This window comes from Helicoverpa armigera, chromosome 14 (assembly GCF_030705265.1).
Source record: "Helicoverpa armigera isolate CAAS_96S chromosome 14, ASM3070526v1, whole genome shotgun sequence".
In the NCBI taxonomy this organism is placed as follows: domain Eukaryota; kingdom Metazoa; phylum Arthropoda; class Insecta; order Lepidoptera; family Noctuidae; genus Helicoverpa; species Helicoverpa armigera.
In genome coordinates this window covers 11704011-11725108 of record NC_087133.1, presented here as the reverse complement: position 1 = coordinate 11725108, position 21098 = coordinate 11704011, and the positions used below count along the sequence as shown (strand labels likewise).

General features: G+C 34.5%; 1 protein-coding gene across 1 annotated transcript in view; it reads right to left on the bottom strand.

Annotated features, from left to right (window-relative positions):
- Window positions 1–20513, bottom strand: part of LOC110375089 (orexin/Hypocretin receptor type 1) — a 76190-nt gene extending 55677 nt beyond the window's left edge. The window contains exon 1 of the mRNA XM_064037939.1: window positions 19698–20513. Within this exon, the coding sequence (XP_063894009.1) occupies window positions 19698–20244 (547 nt within the window). The 5' untranslated portion in view covers window positions 20245–20513. The remainder of the gene's footprint in view (window positions 1–19697) is intronic.
- Window positions 20514–21098: the final 585 nt, after the last annotated feature.

The window sequence follows — 21098 nt, the reverse complement described above, 5'->3', positions numbered from 1 at the left end:
TCTCTTTTATTTCCGTTTGATTGATTAAGCTGCTTTGTTTTCACTACATCATTAATTAATAACTTTTCAATTTTATCAAACAATACTACCGATACAGAGGTCATTGGACCTTATTATTATCAATGTACTCATAAATCCAAAAACGACTTTTCATTTTGAATACAAGATTTATTTCGGCAGTATATCAATGAAAATACGTGGTAAGTAAATCGAAACGTAATTTATGTTTAACATTTTAAATTAAGTCAGTAGAATAAAAAATGGCAGCAGCCTTTTGGGAAACGTTGTATTTATTAATCTTTATCAAACGATATACAAGCTTCTATTATATAGTTACACCCTTACTTAGTAGTCAAAACAATCATTTGGGAGCATTTATCACTGAGAAATAGCCGAAAAATCAAACAATTCAAGTCAAACCCAACAAACCGTACTTAAGACCAACATTCCACCAACATAAACACAGAGCTACATAAAACAAAAACTGCCACTTCAACTTCATCGATCCACTAACTCCCCAGTGCTCCACAGAAGTCGGTTCCAGTAAATTTTCACTTTTGATTCAATTTGCCGACACAATACCACTCGAGCTGTCAAAGTATGACTGTGACCTCAGGCGGAGATCTCGGGAAATTCAATAAACAACCGCGGCTCTATTTCCCTGAGTTTTCTCGAGAAAGACTATGGAATATTGTTTAAGAACATCAAAGTCTTATGTTTTGGGGTGGTCGTTGATTTTTGAGATTATCCCTCAGAGGAATAGCAGATGAATTTCAAGGTCGGAATTCTGTCATTTTTGTGCTTTTCAGATTCCAAGCGAAGCAATGAAAAAATACATATTTACAGGTGAGGTACGTGGAAGCATACCTTCATTAAAATAAAAACATTTTGACCCCAAAAATGTACCCTTACTTAACACATAACCCTTTCAATTCCAACAGTAAAATAACACATATTTGCGGCACAAACATTAACACAAAAATGGCAGTCTCAGGTTTATTGTCCGAAAAAATAGGTTCATTGTTGAAGGGTTCACCTGAAAACCCGAAAAGCTCTCGTTAATCCAGAAAGAAATATGTCAGACCAACTGTTATGATAAGACATTACTTATTTATGGACCGTAATCTGTAAGCCATAATTGGTAGAACGTATGACCACTAAATGTTACTGAGCGTCTTTTGAGTCCAGCTTCACAATTTTCAGTGCAAGTTTATTGCAAGGTAATGATTATAGCATTGTTTTTTTTTTTTCGTGGCGAACGATAGGCGTTGTAGAATTTAAGCCACAATTCTTTTACACGATCGCTGAAAGCAACATGATACTCAAACAAAATCTTTGCAAAGAGACTTAGCCTAAGAAAAGCAACTATTATGGACATCAGAGTGGAGATACTAACTGTAAGGATGTCCAAAATTTCAAAATATAAAAACATAGTAGGTACTATCACATTTCGAAACTATCCATGGTTACATATTTTTATTTATTCTTCTACTTTAATTTAAGAGCCCAGCTCTATGCAACTTTATTTTAAAATAGCCTTGCCAATAAAAATAAACTACAAGGAGCGAACAGCCTTCAAATATAAACTTGATAAATAATCATGTAGATTTTACCCACGCTCTATTTCCCTTTAATCTAATTTACATCTACAACGATATACAATAAAGCTTTGTGGTGTTACGTAAAACCTAAGTTTCGTATGTACTTCTTAAATACTGGTAAAATAGTTATACTGTATGAAAGTACGATTGAGCATACCCGGGGCACCAAACAACTGGAGCTACAAAGTAGTATTTGAACCAAAAACTAATAAAAGTTGGAAAGGTCATAGAAAAACTTTTTGTGCTGTACTGAAAGGTTAAAACGGGACCCTGTTACTAAAACTTCGCTGTCCGTCTGTCACCAGGTGTATCGCATGAAACGTGATAGGTAAATAGTTGAAATTTTTATCATTGATGTATTTTGTTGCTCCTATAAAAACAAAGAAGATTAAAATAAATATTTTAGTTTATAGGCTTCCAGTTTTTATACAGAAATACGGGATATTTCGACCTTTTAATAGATGACTGGTACGAAACACTTCAGCCGTTATTTGTGACGCGTGTAGGTTTAACTGCAATTGGTACCTTTATGATAACTACCCAGCTATTCGTATTGACTGTTTATTACCTACAATATACTCTGAAATATACACATAAATCCCGTGAAGCCAACATGTTTCTATGTATATTTATCTGTCTTTACAAGAAAAGTGAATGATCGCGTAGTTGTACTAAACAAACGTAGTTCCAGAAAATCATTTCACCCTCTTGAACATACCCAATTCATAAGCATTCATGGTGCCATGCAAATCAGTTCTTGCAAGTCGTCACGTCCCATTTTCCATGTCTCTCATAGTACAATGTGATATTTGATGGGGTATTATACTTAATATTATTATAGTACATCTCGAGCTAACACGAGCGAGATTCATGGCTGTGAGAGCATATTTGTGGGCGATAAAACGCACTCCGACAATTCTTTGATATGGTAATTGGGTGTGATGAAAGTATGGTTGGCAAAACTCGGTATAACAAAATAGTTTTATTAGTTTTTTGTGTAATTTGTTGAGTTGTATTTTTGTTATTTTGTGTTAAGTAAGGTAATCTTCTTAAAATTACTGAAAACTTAATGTTTATGAAAAAAATTTTTAGAACAACGAACGCATGGAAAAAAATGTTGCTTATTTAAATATTTCAGGTAATTAAACTAGGTTTCATAAACGCGTGTACTGCAATTCAAATTAGAGCAAACTGGGGTTTGGCCTCTCTGATGCTTTTACCTACATGTTTGACTTTCTAGGCAAATATTTGAGATTTACTGTTTGGTCGCTAACTACTAGCCAAGTCAACAATATCGGGTCATTCACGTGAACTATGTGCGTCACGTGACTCCACCCATGTACAAGATAATGAAGTTTGTGAGGTTGCTACTAAACAGTTTCTTAGAGAATCTCATGATGTTATTTCATGTCGATAATGGCTTATTCTGTCAGTTGGATTACCTCATTCTAGTTTTAAAAAATACATAAAACCATAAATAATTTTGTTCTATTAATTAATATAATTGATAATTATTGTATGTCTTTGTACCTGTTTTTTTTATTTTTTTAAATCATTTTATTTTCTCCGTTCCACTTCACGTTGTTGTAGATTGGGCCTTATGCTCAAGTTAATTTAAATAACAATAAAACTGTGCCGTATAAAAACAATGTTTTTTAAACACCGCCGGGATTCTGTACAATGAACGTCAAAAATCTCTTGACAGCTGCGTTTGTCTCTCTTTTGAATTTCCTGAGAGAAATGTGATATAATTAAGAAAATACTTGAAAGGTATTTTAATGCGATACGACACAAAAAGTAGAAAGAAAAAAAATACCTTACCACGGCCTATGAAAGAAAAATATCTTTGGGGTATACGAGTATGATAAGAACACATACATGAAACATCATTGTTTTTTGTTTCTGAATAAATGAACTTTACTTATATTTTCCAAATAATTTTGTATTGCACCAACCATCAGTGCCATTTTTATAATATGCTTTTTCACTTGATTATTTTAAAGTGCACTAACTTATCATTTCCATTTCTTACAATGCTATTTCACTTATGTTCTGCGTAAGTCTTTTTTTCGGCCAGTTTTTATTGCATAAGCCATTTCTGACGATTTATTATACTACTTTAAAGCGTGCCTCCATTGCATTTTGGCATACCACATTTATCTTCTTAATACTATTTTGGTGAGAAAAAAATGTTTGTAAAATTCATTATAGAGCAACAAAACTTATTGTGCGTAAGAAAATAATGTGGAATAACAAGCTAAGTCTCTGTACGTGAGTAAATGCAAGTTCAAACGCTTGAAGGTTAAGTTCAAGTCATATTGTAGACGTACGACATTTTACGGGTGCATTCACACAAATATAAACAATTGTTAAAAAAGCTTATGTCAAAGTATGAACAATTTTTAAGCGTAAAATAAGTGCCTCTACTTTATATATGAACTAGCTCCCAACAGGGGTATCACATAGATCTCGTGGAAACTAATTCACGCACCTGAATAAAAAGTAGCCTATTCGGTAAATGGATTATCTAACAATGAAAAAATTTTAAAATGAATGAAATAGGTCTTAAAATTGGCGCGTTCGAAACAAACTAAGTATTCAGCTACCTATTTTACTGCAGATAAGTTTTATTACAAAAACATGACATACCCAAGTAAAAAAAGGACAATTAATAATTGTCATCCTATCTTTGATAATGCCTATAACAGTGAGAAAATTTCGAAGAATATGTTTTTGCTGAATTTCTTTTCATTGACGGGCTGGCGGTAGACTATCTTTAGGCATGTCACACACTACGTGTCGTGTACAAACGTCTGTTTATTTTTATCAAAAAATGAACTGAGGGTAAAAGTGCGTTTAAAATGTTCGCAGTAGCACGTATTGACTTTTTTTCTATAATGCGTAACGAATATGCAATCTACATTACTATTGCATGGGGTGCGGGACAGCGATGAACATCCTTTATGTATTGAGTCAGCTCCATATACACTACGAATATACTGCTGACACACAGTTTGTATCCAAACAAACTTGCCTACAAAATATTCTTACAAAATCTTTATACAGTACAGAAAAGAACTGTTCAGTTGAATAATAAAATGCTACACAATAACTCAGCCTTTCACGGAATAATTGGGGATCCAGTAAAGTGCTTTACAAAAATATTTCTTCAATATGAAAAGGTTTGCAAAGGAACGATAGGCCTAATAACTGACCCTAGAAATATTCTAAGGTATACGCGTAGCTTAGTTCTTCAATTTAATTTCATCGCGAGCCTTGAATACTCAACCAGGCCGAAATCCAGACTTGAGAATTCCTAGATTGAAAGACCTAACAATACTGCCTAACTTGGTGAACCGTAGGTACTTAGATGTGGTTCTAAGTCGAGATTTCAACGGAATGCTCTAGAAAATTGCGTGCTATCATTTCTAACCGCGAAATTGCCACTTTTGGGCGCCGACGCGCGCTCATTTTTTATTTGCAAACAATTTTGGCGTAATCTCAGCATTACATGATCTAAACGAACTACCTAGAAAATATTTAGTTACAAAAGTTATTGATGACAAAAGTCATGCGGTCAAGTGAGTACATACATATTTATAAGGTCCTAGGTGTTACTATTACGTCTAGACTCTGCAGTATAACTGAACTTTAAGTTTTAATAAAACGTGAGAGTGCAGTCGTAGTTATAATGCTCTGTCAGAACATTAAGGGTTAGGGCACTTTGAAGTTTTCTATTGCTGGTGGCTCGACACTTTGCGCAGAATAAAAGGGACTGACCACGTTTGTAGAAGTTTTATGCCGTTTAAAACAATTTTGAAATTAAATGGGTTGGTGAAATTGTGACCTTCAAAAAGCATGTACGTACATTTTCAGTCTGGGATAGTCTCTTATAAATAACGTTTGAATAGAAAAACTTGTTTCTTAGTAAGAAATACATATAATTAACACAGCTAAGTTATTTTCAAGAAATAAAAATTATGTTTTATATCTTGTATATTACATTAATTATCGCACACCTAGCCCAGTAGCATACTAATTACCAATATTTTCTTAGTCACCTTATCCCATACGACGCTACAAGAATGAAAAATCACACACACCACACAAGACACAACAGTATGTAATGTCTTACCAACTCCCATTACTGCCCATAACTTCCTTTTCCACACAATAAAGCACCAATAACAAACCAGCAACTAAAGGCTAGGCAGATGATGAATAAGCTACCAACTATACAATAACTTATACCTCTATCAGTTCATCTGTCACTGTAACAAAGCGAACTGAAGTTGTGCACAACTATTGAAACCCGTCGAAGTTGCTGCGTGAAATGGAACGAATTGCGCCTTTGTAAGTTTCACTTCTCGTTCCTCCGCGGGTATTGGTGATTTGTCTGCTGTCTATATTCTATAATAGAGATGGTTAATAAGAAAACTGATTGTTTTGTCAACTGTTTGTTACTAATGTTTTGACTGTGAAAGTTTGTAAGGATATTGGATGTGTGTGCGTTACTCTTGCACTCAAAAACTGTTCAATCAATTTTCATAAAACTTTGTAATATATCAGTTAATATATCAGAATAACTATGGTTTTCGTATGATGGAAGGCGACCAAGAGGAAGACCAAGGAAACGCTGGAGAGAAGATTTAGACAACTTCCTCATGGCCCACAAATAGCGACCGATAGGGAAATATGGAAGGTTATGGGGGAGGCCTTTGCCCAGCAGTGGGACAGCATAGACTAAATAAAAACACATGTATGCTAAGAATTTCCCTCATAACACTAGATTTATATTATGCTCTGACAACCCACTTCCATTCTTAAAGATCAAACTCTAGGTAACAAGACTGCGTTTGTAATACTGTCTAGACTTTTCCACAGCCACTAAAGGTCGCGTGTAGGCTGAAAACAGTACAATAATAAACTAGGTAATCAGCAAACTGGTTGTTTACATTATTTCGCTTCAGCACATTCTCATTTAAATCAAAAATTCTTGGTAAATAGCTGTAAAAGTAAATGGTAAGCCCACGATGTTATATCTAGGTGACTGATTGTATTACTAATTGGAAAATATAAAAAGTGAATAGTTTTGTTATTTTATGCCATGATGTTGTCAATCAGTAAATTAATTTTACAGTTTTTTACTTTTGACAAATTATTTTTTTCAAAAGCATCCTACAGTCCAAAGGGAGAATGTGAATTGAGAAATAGAAACTGAAAATAAACAGTGATATTACAAAAATTTTGACTGTTTACAATAACACTGAAAGGTTTCAATAACCATTTTAAATTAATGTGTACCTATTCAATTAAACAGTAAAGATATATGTTTATATGGTTATTTTCATGAGTGACAGTTAATGTAGGCGGGAGTATATTATAACGCCTCTGCATTGCACGTGGACGAATAAATTAGCTTATATTGGGATTACATTTTGCAATATTGCAATCACAAGTCATTAACTGATATGTATATGGGTATAGTAAAATGGTTAAGTAATTATATTGCCCCCTAAAAGCCCTCTCAGTCGTAATTCTATCAAACGGTTGTATCATTTAATTGTAAGATGTTTTAATTGTGCCATTAGGATTGTGTTTCTGTTTTTATACAAAGACTTAAGAAATCAAACCTTTTTCTAAACGGTTACCAACATATACAATACCCAGCTACATAAGTTGTACATGTGTTATAGGTACCCGTACAAGCTTGCTCTCACAAACTTGTTTTTCTTTTAGGTACGAGTGTAGCTTTACCACTTCACTGTCCACGATGCAGACACAATAGTTAAACAATCGGTGTGTGTCACATATGACTCATGGGACAGGGAAGTTATTAATCTATAAAGGACCATGGGCAAAAATGTATGAAGCCTGGGCTCATCCACCAACAGAGATGAGACCACTTTGAATTTACTTGTAAAGCACTAAATATAAAGATTTTAACTAATTTTTGCGAAGAATCCATGGGGTTATTTTGCTATAAATATTTTTCTCCAACCATAAATAAACTAATATTCTGCAAAAAGTAGTGCTGTTACGGCATTGTAGGTTTTGTTATTGAACACCTTTTACTAGTTTTAATTCCAGGTTTAATGTATACATAAAAAATAAAAATAAATAACTGTTAGCAGCTGCAGTTAAAATTGTTTTTGTAAACATTTCAATCAATAATAATGTCGTCTAAATATCCTGCCGGTGGATTAAATTGTGTGTGCCTGCTTAACCCTAGATACCATATTATTGAAATGATATGAGCACAACTTCCTACTGTGCGTCTACCTGTTAGACACGAGCAGTAATACTGAGCGATGGCATATCGACCCATTTCGTTTCTAGCAGAAACCAGAATGTATACGTAATATGTACGTGCACGAACATGTCTTGACTGTATCCTTCTTCTTAATAGCCACACATTTTGGTGATGGATATTGCAATTATCAATCAAAAAGTTCCAATTGTCGTTACCCATCAGAATATGTTCTTGGCAAACTCTGAAAAGCAAAAAAAAACTATTCTTAGGTGCATTGGCCTAGAAGTCAGTGTCTAATGGATGTTCCTGAGTTTATACGCCACCGACTTCTATGCCGATGCACCTAAGAATAGTTTTTTTTTGCTTTTCAGTGTTTTTGGGAGTCGGTTTTATTGTTTGTAAAAAGTATTTTTTTTATTTTTGGCTTTTCAGTGACAAGCATAGTTGTCACTATCCGCATTTGTGGAAAGTTCCCATCAATACGAATAATATAAGCCCAAACACGAAGTAGTTTAATATGTAAGTTGTCGAGTTCCCTCGACCTTCTCCGGTCTCCATCATCAGGTCAGCTCCAAACCTTCACTGTTGCATAGTGTTTTTAGACGTACACCTCACTGTCAAGTTTTTAACCTATGCACGCCTACAATTTTCGAAAGTTGCGATCGATTTCTCAGGGGTTCCATCATCAGATCCTGACCTGGTGATTATGAGGTGGTCCCATAATCCTAGCATAATCAAATCCTGCGAATTAGGTTTTATGTCAGGAACAACCAAGCGCACTACGACTCCTAACAATTGTCCTTTTCTACAAAACCTATTTAAGTGTATATTTTTTTTTTGCCATATAATTGAAGGTAGTGCCCATAGTAACAATTTTAGTACAAACAAAAACCTTCACAACGGCATATGCTACAACTCTGTTGGACAATGAGCCCAACTTGACTCATGGTCCTTTTGTCTTAACATTTTTGCCTAACATTTGATTTTACATCGAATCTAGAAACAAATATATTTTCCAAAAGGCAATTCCGCATCGAATTTAATAAAAATATCTTAAAATTTGTTTCAGGTGTTTCTATTAAGAGCAATGCAATTAACTTTTTACCACCACAATTTCATTAAATTTCCTTCTAAGAAAACCATCTCTTCTGATTTCACATAACAAGAGTAACCTACATCGAACAATGCACTGTATTGTCACAGAGTTATATATCTCTGGATGTGTCGCAGTTATTTTAAAACGAGACGGTCTCGTTAGGCTGCGTATTGATCTTTCTATTTCTATATTTGAAGATCAAGGTCTTGTCTATGGGATTAGAAGATCTACCTCAATGATGTAGATATACTCAGTCTTACTTTTACAATCTAAATTGTTATATGTAGAGGTAGGCCCGTTTTATCGACTTATCGTTAATAGGGCTAATGCTGTCTTAAAATTTTATTACTCGTATCGATTCGATAAAGTTGATAATCTCTTAATTTTGCCGACTATTTTAGGAAAGTAATTCTATCTGTCAATCTGTCAGGATAAAAGTACTGAACTGATTCAAATTTTGGAACATACCTAGTCTGAGAAAGGACATAGGCTACTTTTTGTCCGGGTTGGGGAGGCAGTTCTCTCGGTAAATGGGTGGAACCGCGGGAAACAACTCGTAAATATATATTTTTATACACTTATTAAACTTAACCTGACCCCATATAATGCAGAGATGGGAAACTAAATAAAGCCTTGTTTAACAAACTTGTCACGAGCAGACAACTTTGAGCACCATGGCTCATGTTAATTGTGAGAGAATCGCTAAACGAAGCCGATTCACGAACACTGCCGAAGTTACCCGAAGTTTGCTGACTCTGAGTTAGTTCTAACAAGGTACTGTGGCTTAGAAAATGCTTTAATGTTAATTAGATTTCTTTTGTGGAAACCAATTAGGTGCAGTAATTTTTAAAACATTTTGCAAAGACTTTTGTAATCTAAACAATTACTGGACGGAGACATAGTTACGAAAACAGACTTTTCACAAAATCTAGACACACGGCAGTGTGTCCTCCAAGTTCGTCTAGACACACGGCAGTGTGTCCTCCAAGTTCGAGCAAAAAAAGCGACACACCGGCCGTGGGTTATATTACACGAACCATTTCGGGACAAATTCGACCCCCCTGTAACTCAAAATCTATTTTATTTACGCAATTCAAATTTCTAGTATCTGTTGAAACCCCCTCACTTATCTCAAATACAAAATTTCATTAATATACCTATTGTAGGTCTTGAGATATGGACGTCAGAAAATCGCTATTTTTACTATACACTCACTGACTGACTGATTCACTGACTCACTCATCAAAAACCTAGACCACTTCCAATGGTCGTATTGACTTGAAATTTGGCATGGAGGTAGGTCTTTATGTCAAGGTATAGGGAAAAATCTGAAAATGGTCAAGTGTGAGTCGGTTTCAAAATAATGAAGGTGTTTTATACCCGGTGTAAATTTATACCCCTAAGGAACTAAAACGAACTAAATTTATCTATATTTATATAATATATCTTCGCATGGTACAAAGGTTTGTATTTAATCAGAGTAAAGTAAAAATCTGAAAACGGCCAAGTCTGAATCACTTTCGAAAATAACGAATGTGTAACTTTGATCCACGAACATAATATATGATAACATGTCATGTCAGTCAGTTAGTAAATCTTGTCCATTTAGTTAAGCTAGTTCATTTCTTTGTAAGAAACATAGTGCATATTAAAAAAATCTAAAAGATAGTATAAATGAAACATTTCTTTAACTAACTTCATCATAAGAAAAAAATAAAATAAACAACCTTACAAAAATAAATGAAATCCCACCCAAAACAAAAATGTGAAAGACTGCCAAGTTCGATAATATGGGAATGCTTCGCCTATAAAAGAAGTGAGATCTGAATAAGTACCAAGTTCCATACACATACCTCAGTTAAAAATAGTTACTTTTTAATGATGTTACTTGGCAAGTTTTAATAGAAAATTAAATACTTGATTCATTGTTTAGTAGGTTTATAACAAGGTGTATGAAAACTTGCCAAGTAACATCATTGAAAAGTAATTATTTTTAACTGAGGTATGTGTATGGAACTTGGTACTTATTCAGATCTCACTTCTTTTATAGGCGAAGCATTCCCATATTATCGAACTTGGCAGTCTTTCACATTTTTGTTTTGGGTGGCTATATATAAATAAGCAGATGATGGTAAATATACCAAAAGTAACCTACGTAAGCCTAGCCAGTTTTAATGATAAAAATTCGTCACATAAAAATACAGCTTTTTTCCAGCGAGCCATCTGGGATTACCGCAGAGAGTTCAACTCGGCCTATGTTCGAAAACGTAGCATATAGTACATAAAACTATTCGGACTAGTTGACGCAAAACATGGCACGTCGGTATTGCTAAAAACTTCTCTCTAAATATTCCACGACGAAACGTAACGACGTACAGTCGGGGACTCAAGTACTTTAAATTAACTTCAGCACAGTTTTAGCAAAAAAAAAAATCGGCAATTTCTTTAATGGTATCCGTTCTACCGAATATTTAAATCTGTTGTGATTGTTATGTAACTGTGTAGTAGATTTGAAAGCAGTATAATTTTAAATATTTAAAGCTAGAAATTTTAGGTCCCAAGGGAGGATATTGTAATTTTATAATTGATTGATATGACTAGAGTTACTTGGGGACCCAAAAGTAGTGTAAAGTGCTCGATGGTAAGATGGAGTGACGAAAAAAGGGTTTCAGGCAGATTTAAGTGCATTAAGACGATGTCTGCTTAATATAATATGTTCAAATCACTCTCTCGCCGTGAGGAACGCAAAATTGATAGAATTACTGAACGAAGCCTCTTTAATATCCTAAAGAAAATGTAGAGCTTGATATAACTTTTCAGAAGTCAGACTTATTATTGAAGACGTAATGAGTTCGGATCTCGATATTTGCTATCGATAGGTACTAAGATTGTCGAATAATGATATGCCTAAAGTTTGTAAGTTTAAAGCTAACACTAGGTGAAATTATTGAGAAAGTTTTCATTCTAGAAGTATGTGAACAGAACTTGAGAATGAAGTATGTATAGGTTATTCAATGAGATAGATAGAATTACTTAACTTAGGGCTGATATTTCAATCGCCAGATAACTTTTATCTGAGGAATATGTTTGACGTTTTGACAGTTTTTGTATGGAAAATATGTCAAACCTACTACTAGCTACCGAAAGGATAAAGATGAAGTACGAATGAACGTCTAATTTGCCAATTAGCATAAACTAGATAATAATTGCTTTTTATCAATCAATACACTGCATTCAATCGTCATTATCAGCCTTTTTCTCATCCCAATGCTGGGCACAGGCCTCCTCTCACACAGAGAAGGATTGAGCTTTAATCGCCACGCTTGCTCAATGAGGATTATTGGTTATTTATTCCTCAAAAAAAAAAAATACTGGAATTATCTCAAAAACAACCCAATATTCTAACACCACTGCCACCGACTGTACATAAAACGGACATAGTTGTCCGTACACTCGCGTTCACTCCGCTGAACATTTCCGCAGTCACCGCATACTTTGATATCAGACGTGTTCCCGGCTGTATGCAAGGATGTGTAATTACACTGCTTATGCGAAATATGGAACCCTTTGAGTTTATGCTTGGTTAAGATGGTTATAATTTTCTTGGTAAATCTGTTACGTTGACTGCATTTTGAGTTATGAAGATTTGTATAGCTTGAATATCATCATCATATGCCTAGCCATTTTATAGTACTGTTTTTCAAGAAGCGACTGCCTATCTAACCTCCTCAACCCAGTTACCCGGGCAAGGGGTAGCTTAAATAACTGTTTCTTTTTTTTCAGTTTTAAATTATCTTTTAAACAAACTTTGCTTAAGCGGTTGAAGTATATATAAATAAATAAAAAATATTAAGTAAATATTAGCATTAATTAAAATGGGGTCAAAGATCAACAGTTATACTCGCTTAAACAACCCACTTTTGCAAAATTATTTAGAATTCGTTTCAAAACGATTTCGACCAACTTTGCTTGAATAAAAACAAATAGCATCCAATCACGAGATTCCACTGCAAAGTTCCAATTCTGTATCCGTTTGAAGTCGATGCTTCGTTCAGAGCTAGGTACTCTACTATTGAAACAGAATATGTTTTACACCAAAAATGTATTAAAATAAAAGAACAGTAACGTCTATATATTATTAAGCCAAAGAGTTTGTTTTTTGTTTGGTTGAACGTGCTTATTTCAGAAACTTTGTGGTCGGAAAATCTTTTACTATTAAACAGCCCATATTGTAACGAGGTATTAACGCCACTTTTAAAAAATACTGCCTAATCATTAATTCCCTTACAAAGTTTCAGTTACCAACATAAAATTCGGAATCCGAATACATTCAAAATCGATGCTCCGTTCAAACCACTCGACCGTAAATCTTATTTTATTTTCTATCGAACGAAGTTTTACAAAGTTTCATTTTCAAGACTAGATTTATATAATAGAGAGTATAAACTAGCCATTTTACTGCAAGGTCCGTGTAACTAGCTGCTAATTGAGAGAGTTAGCTAGTTAGGACCGAGTTTTAATTCATTCTGAACATAACTATATGTTGAGTTTGGGTACGTAATTGTATTTAGACTTACGCCCAAGGTCAAGGGCAAAATCTAGATAATTAAACAGAATTCTGCATATGACAGACTAAAGACATTATTATGCTTCGAAAGCATTATATTGAAATTACAAACGTCCATAAAATTATTTCACCTATGTCGCCTACATTTTGAAAGCAAAAACCTAATGTCAGATAATATTGAGTATGTTCAGTGTCGAATGTTCAAACGCATTTCAACTTTGTCATATCTGATCGTTTAATGCTTGAAAAGGTTAGGACCCATAATCAGATTTCTCTTTTACCCTAGCATGTGTAAATTGATTCCAAATTCATCAGCCTACATTTTGACAAAATGTTGCAAGCTGCGACAAATTACAAAAATAACAAAACTGAACCAGCATCAGAACGTTTTTAAAATGTCTGCGAAACCTTTGTGCACGAACACACAATTCAATGGAAACACATGCACATACCAATGGAAATGCGGAAATAATTTTTGGTCACGAACAATTTTGATAAAATCTCACTACAGATCCATAGCATTTAAAACAACTGAAAGCACTAACCCAGCAAAGTAAATAAGTTTGCTAAAGTTATTAAAAGCCTCTGTCCATTGTTAAAATAATTCACATGACAAGTAATATTATTATGCGAGACAAGTGTTGGTCTTATATCATCTCAAGTTAAACCCTTTTCGCACTTGACTTTGTGGCTGTGAAAACGTATAACCAAAGTATTATAGCACTCATCATTTTAATTCTGTACTCAATATGTTAAATGAATTTACCTAATATCTTTGTAAAATGAATTAATTTTATAACGAAAAGTAGCATACAGCTTTCCTTCATAATTGGGCTAACGGATCAGTAGTTTCTGGGATATTTCGCGTTTGAGCAAGCAAACAAACAAAGTATTCAGCTTCATAAAATAAGTGCAGACTAAATCAAAAATACCTGTAAAAAGACTTAAAAGGTGACTCAACTTTTCAATCAATCAAGTCGCTTCTTGATTATTTCAGTATATTCTTGATTATTCCATCCTCTTAAGTGTATCAATAGATTTAGAACTTAATAATATGAAGCCATACACAAAGATAAAAATTAAAAATTAAATTATAAATTTAAAAAAACCCCCGACCCAAAAAAAGTACGCAATAATTATGACAAAAGGTTAAAAACGCTAAACCCTATAAAAAGCAAAAAATAACTTTTAACACTACGTAAACTAAATTTTGTCGTGTCGGGGGACCGCTCTAATTCATTACTTTAGATACGTGTTTTTTTTTTTAAACGAATGTTGTAATTAGGTAGGTATCATTTGATTTATGTAAGCATTTATGAAGGTAAAAAGCGGTCCCCCGACACGTCAAAATTTAGTTTACGTAGTGTTAAAAGTTATTTTTTGCTTTTTATAGGGTTTAGCGTTTTAACCTTTGTCATAATTATTGCGTACTTTTTTTGGGTCGGGGGTTTTTTTAAATTTATAATTTAATTTTATTTCATGCTTTTTAAAGGAGCTCCTTAATTTTTCCTTCTTTCATTTAATTTATTTTATCTTAAGATGGGGTCGCTATTTGCGATCTCGGCCAAAGGAAGCTGTTTAACAATCCTCATGACAAACTGGCTCTGGGAGAATTGCACAGATTGAGAAACAATAAAGATTCACCTTTGGACATTCTAGATTTTCAGCAAAAAAATAAATCGGTTTATCCGTTTAATTCCGGCATTCCAGGGTTTCATCTGCCACATCCCATTTCCAGCATCAGGTTCTCATCAATCAGAAACATGAAGAGAACTCGTCAAGACAAATTCAACGAGCCCAAACTCGATGGGTTTAGTAAAAGGCAGTTCAGGGTTACGTCTCCTACCTTCGTGCCCTAACAGCAGACCAGCTCAGTGGTTCCAAAAGACATTAGTGTTTCAAATTTCAGATCCCACATATACGTGCAAGTAAACTGAGCGTGTAACATTCCTATCACATCTAGCAATCGAGCTGATGACCTTGAAGACCTGAACCGATTTCCACCAAACATAGCTAAGAACACTCCCGACTGACATACCTTTCAAACAAAAAAAACCGCATTACAATCGGATCATCCGTTTGGGAGCTACGATGCCACATACACACACACACACACACACACACACACACACACACACACACAGACACGTCAAACTTATAACACCCCGTCGTTTTTGCGTCGGGGGTTAAAAATGTCGGCGGGTAATTATGCCAGTCTCCACACAAAAGTTCCATCTCCACTATTCAATATATTGATGTTCAATTTCAATTAAGTATTATAAAGACCTACAACTTTGTTGACGTAATCGGCTATGCAATCATCTCTATAATATTATATCGTACAAAGTGTTTGATACTGAAAACTGCACTAACTATAGAAGATAGATACTAGCTTCATTTAAGTTACGAAAATGTAAATCGATTCTCGTAGGACTCAATTCACTGAAGGCATTGTTTGCATCGCCCCAAGCTCTGAAATTCTATCTGAAATACAAACGTATTATTTTATTTTGTAACCCAGCCATCCACATATAAGAAGTAGCTGAACAATCAAGCAAACACCTTCAAGCAAAAAAATGACTGTATCTTTGTAAGATGTTTTATCTTACTAAAGCGATTGATCCTTACATGTGTATGTAAATGTACATGCACATTGTCTTTGTATGCGTAAGCTCAGAAACGATCAGGAGTGGTCAAGTCGCCGAGTCACACAAACACAACGTACACATACATTCACACACACATGTATGTTTCACCCGCTTTTGTGAGACAAAACATCTGTACTTGTTTGACTTAAGAGATGCAGACAATAGCCCAAGTGCAGTCGATTGAACAAGTCCCTTTTAATGGGAATTCAAATATTAGCCCATTGTGGTACGTTTTTGTTTTTCATATTTGTTCTTGCATTATTTTATTTGTATTCTCAGGACTTGCAGTGTATTGACTTAATGCTCGAGGGGATTGTAAATAACTGAACGAAATCGTTTTTGGTTGTAAATGGCATCTATATTTTGTGGGAATGCAGGCGTGGAATAAATATTATGAACTGAGTGGAAATTAAGGTTCAAGGTTTTTGTTTTAGCTGTGAATTTAATAATGTATTTTATTTACAGTAATTGTTTCATACGATATTGTTTATTTGTAAATCGAAGGCGAAAGCCAAATAGCTGAATGTCTGTAACGACGCGCGTCGATTCTTGTTAGTTTGTCGCCCTCAACATGTTTAATAAACAAACGCGAAAACTATGTTCCTAGAAGAACGTAGCGAGTGACCACTACCAAGCAAAGGCCTAGGAGTATGACTGTAAATTAAATAAGATTTTTCTTGTCATATAGATTGGATATCAGCTCAAGACAGATTGTGTTACGATTTGTACGATATTTTTAAATGGTATCCATATTCTAAGACTAAGCCAATGCTAGGAAGAAGGAAAATATATTCAATGACATCCAAGAAAAGAAAATGGATTGTAAAAAAAAATTGCGCCAAATGCTGATCCCGTGCTCGTTTACCAACCCCTAAACCAGTGCAATTCGTCTAAGAACTCTAAGTATACCCACCAGGCATACTAAATGAGTCCACTATTCAAGGACTGTCTAGACGGGAAGTCGATCCCACTGACTATAGCCCACTAGGCTACCCTCTACGTAAACCTACCCCAGACGAGATAAGGTTTCCTAGGAACCATTAAATAAACTCCCTTTCCCCCCTCCTCCCCCTCTGAAACTATTACTAAATCGAGGCTTAACTGTAGAAGTGATTTAATGTTAATGTTTGTTGTAGTTGTTCAATAGACTATAGACTCTAACTGAGTTTATTATTCAAGTGTGCTACGTAATTTTTATTTAAACATTTATTAATGTGAAAGTTCGGTTACGCTAACACGGTAAAACTGTTGAATGAGTGCGTATAAAATTGTAGTAAGGAAATGGGCTGCCTTAATTGTTATCCAAGGTCGGGAAGTAGTATCTTCAAAACGCAGGTGAACTCCCAGTAATCAGATAAAAAATAACATTAACACCATAAAAGAAATGATCACTTAATAATATATTTCTGCCTATACCCACCTCAAAAACTTCAACTCGTATGTTTAATTTTGTACTCGAGCACTTTATAAAATGCCACAAAATTATAACCTTCTATATACCATTCAACATAAATTCTTAAAACAATGAAAAAGATATTGCAAATTGCGGTTTAATATCTAAATCTAACGTCATCTGTTATCTCGACACTTCAATGATTTTACGAAGCAATTCTTTTCAGAAAGTGTCTGAAATTAAACTCATATATTTACTGGCCAAGGTTTCACATGACAAGTAGTCTTTTTATTCCACCAATGCCATAATATACCATGGTTAAAATAACATACTAATATTATAAATACTGAACTAGTTATTTTTTCTAATTATAAATCATCAAATTCTAATGGAATTCATTTATTCTCATTTATTCAGGATCAGCAACATAAACTCTGGGAGAGTTCATAAAAAACATAATTATGAATGCTCATCACTCAATTAGCTAAATTACCCAGCTGGTTTTATTAATTTAATAAAAATAGTAACAGTAATTTTTTACTGAAAGTAAAATTCTTAACCAAAATGACATTGGGCGCTGTTGTGCGTCGAAGTACTGAAAATTGTATTTTGAAACAAAAAAAAAATTGTAGATAAGACCTCGCAAGTACTTACAATATTCGATAAGTAAAAGATATCATTTTAATCAAATCAAAATTAAGAAAATATTCGACACCTTCATTTATTCAACTGGGTATATATAGTTATGTAGCTTATATCTTATAACACAGGAACTTACCATCTGTTAAATTTACAGCACTCACCTTCGCCGACAAACTCGGAACACATAATTAAATCAACGACGTAATTCTCCTTCGCAATACAATAAACGATTCAAATCAATAACAGGTAATACAATCATCTTTTGTTCTTTGTCATTTGTAAAGAAATTGCCTATTTTATACTTACTGCGTACTTAAATAAAGCTCTTTGAGGAAAAGTTAAAAGAAATTGAAAAACAATCTGCGATATTTTCAAGCACCTTCTACCATCGATATAAAACTAAATAATTTGGTACGTCATTTTACTATGAATAAGTAGCTATAAGAATAATATGGAAACCTCCCAGTCAAAGTCCACTATCCATTAAAAATAATAAAGTACCTAAAAAAATCAACCCATAAAAATATGATTTCTGGAAAAACAATACCACTTCATGTAATATCATTAACACTTGAACTACTTCTTTACAAACTTCAAAAGACTAAAACGTTTCAAGGTCAAGATTTTAAATCGATATCCTGAATAAAAAAACTATCTGTATTATATTCTATAGTGTCAATGTCATAAGTACACTCCTTCAAAATAAAATATCTTTTCGTAAAAAGAGCAAACACTTGAAAATAATTTTTAAAATTGGCAATAGCTTCAAAACTATAAAAAATATTCTGCTAAGTATCAAAGATGGGAAATCCTAGACTAGTTCAGATAATATTTGGTAAGGAAGTAAAAATGACCTTGGGAATCATTATAGGCAACCCTTTTTCCGGGTATATAAAAATCCTCTCTGAGCATATGGCAGAAACCACAGAGAAAAATTTTGGTGGGCATAAAATAAAAATTAAAAGAGAAAAGCTTTGTGATTTCATGTGAAAAAAAATATCTGGAACACAATGTAACTCAGGCAATTAGGCGTGTTCACACCGTGACGTATGTTAGCTAAATTAATTAATTACGCACAATAAAAGTAGCAACTTTTTGTTTCACATAAAGGACTATATGGTTGATTTACGAGCTTGTGTGTTCCAGTCGATTCGTTTTCATTCTTGCTAATCATACGCCTGTTTTGTTTTATTTATTTTTAAAGGCCACGTTATATAAGCTGGAATGGATTAATCAGACAACAATGTTGTTCAAAAATTATTATTTAAAAGTTATGGATTTTAAAAACATAAAAAAAACTATTTACCATGATATACATAATGTAATTAAATGGAAAAAATACGAATCTATCTTCTATTTTGAAGGAGAACTACAACATAAATAACCATCGTATATAAAACATTTAGTTTTCCATTCAATTAACGCCCAATCTCTTGAAGTTTTGCCAAATCGTTTAGCAATTCAGCATAAAATACAATATATAAGCTAGGTACTCACGGACAAATATGTTGGACATCAGCGTGGCCGGGAGACAAAACACGATCACCAGAATGTCCGCCACAGCAAGGTTCACGATAAAGAAGTTGGTCACAGTCCTCATTCGCGGAGAGCGGTAGACGACCGCGATCACGAAGCAGTTCCCCACCAGCCCCACGAGGAACACCAGCAGGTAGGCGGCGCAGTACACCGCGGTCATGGCGCCGCCGTGACGGTACATGAACTCATCAGGGATGGGCCCCAGGTCGGACCGGTTCAGCGTGACGTTCATCCGCAGCGGGTGCCGCTCCAGCATCGCGCCCTCCATGTGCGTGGACAGCGGCTCCAGGTCAGGAAGCACACTGTTATCAGGCACGAATTTACTGTTCATCGCCTCCATGATGGAGTTGGACAGCATATCCACCATGTTGTGTCTGTGAGCCTCCCTCATGTGCGAGTGGTTGTGGTGCCGCCAGTGGTGCCGCACCTCCTGGCTCCCCTGCGTCGAGTAGTTGTAATAACCATCTTCACTCATAAAATCACCCGAAGGAATCCTTAAAGGTGCCATCTCTCAATATGACATTTCCGCAAAATAACACTTTAAAAACTGTCAACAACTACTTCAAATTCGTACCAAATTAATTCACACAACACTAAGTTAATTCTTATCTATTTAACATTCGTTTCACACACCAAAAGTTAGCAAATCAAATTAAACAAATATTTATTCACAGCACACGAAAACGTAAACTCCTAATGTTCCATTAGAAAAGTATGAAAAGTTCCGTGGGTTGGGCGCGCCGGTTCGTAGCAGGTCTACGCGCGGTTGGTTTGGCGTTCGCGCGCCGTCTGCCCGTCGTAGCGCTACGAGCTACGGCGGCGTAGGCCCGCGCGACGCATGTGCATTTTGAGGAACGCACAGACATGCGATATACTGCACTTCCGATAAACTTTATTGCTTTAGACATAAGATTTAATTTGCTTTGTTTAACGATTTTAATGAAGAATAGTTTGTAGGCAAATTGGAAGGTTATCGAAAATGCAGGCCAAGTAAAAGAATTAACGTTTCATACATATTAATCGTATCGGAGTGTGAAATAAAGTGTTCAAGGGCAATTAATATTTAAATCAGTGTGTATGAACAAAGTGGGAGCGTTATTTGATGTTACAAACTAAAATGTGTTAATGAATCATACCCACCAACTACAGTACATAGTAGCGATTGCGAAATAGATATTATTGTTTTTGAACTTTGAAGGTCAGAACTTTAGAAGGACTAGCATGAATGGACAAAATGATTTTTTGTACCATAAAACAGCGATGTTTCAAAAATAAGAATTTATATAGTCCAGTTTTAAGTTGTTTTATATGAAATGTGTTTTAGTATTTAATTTTATGTTATAATATTTATCTATAACATTA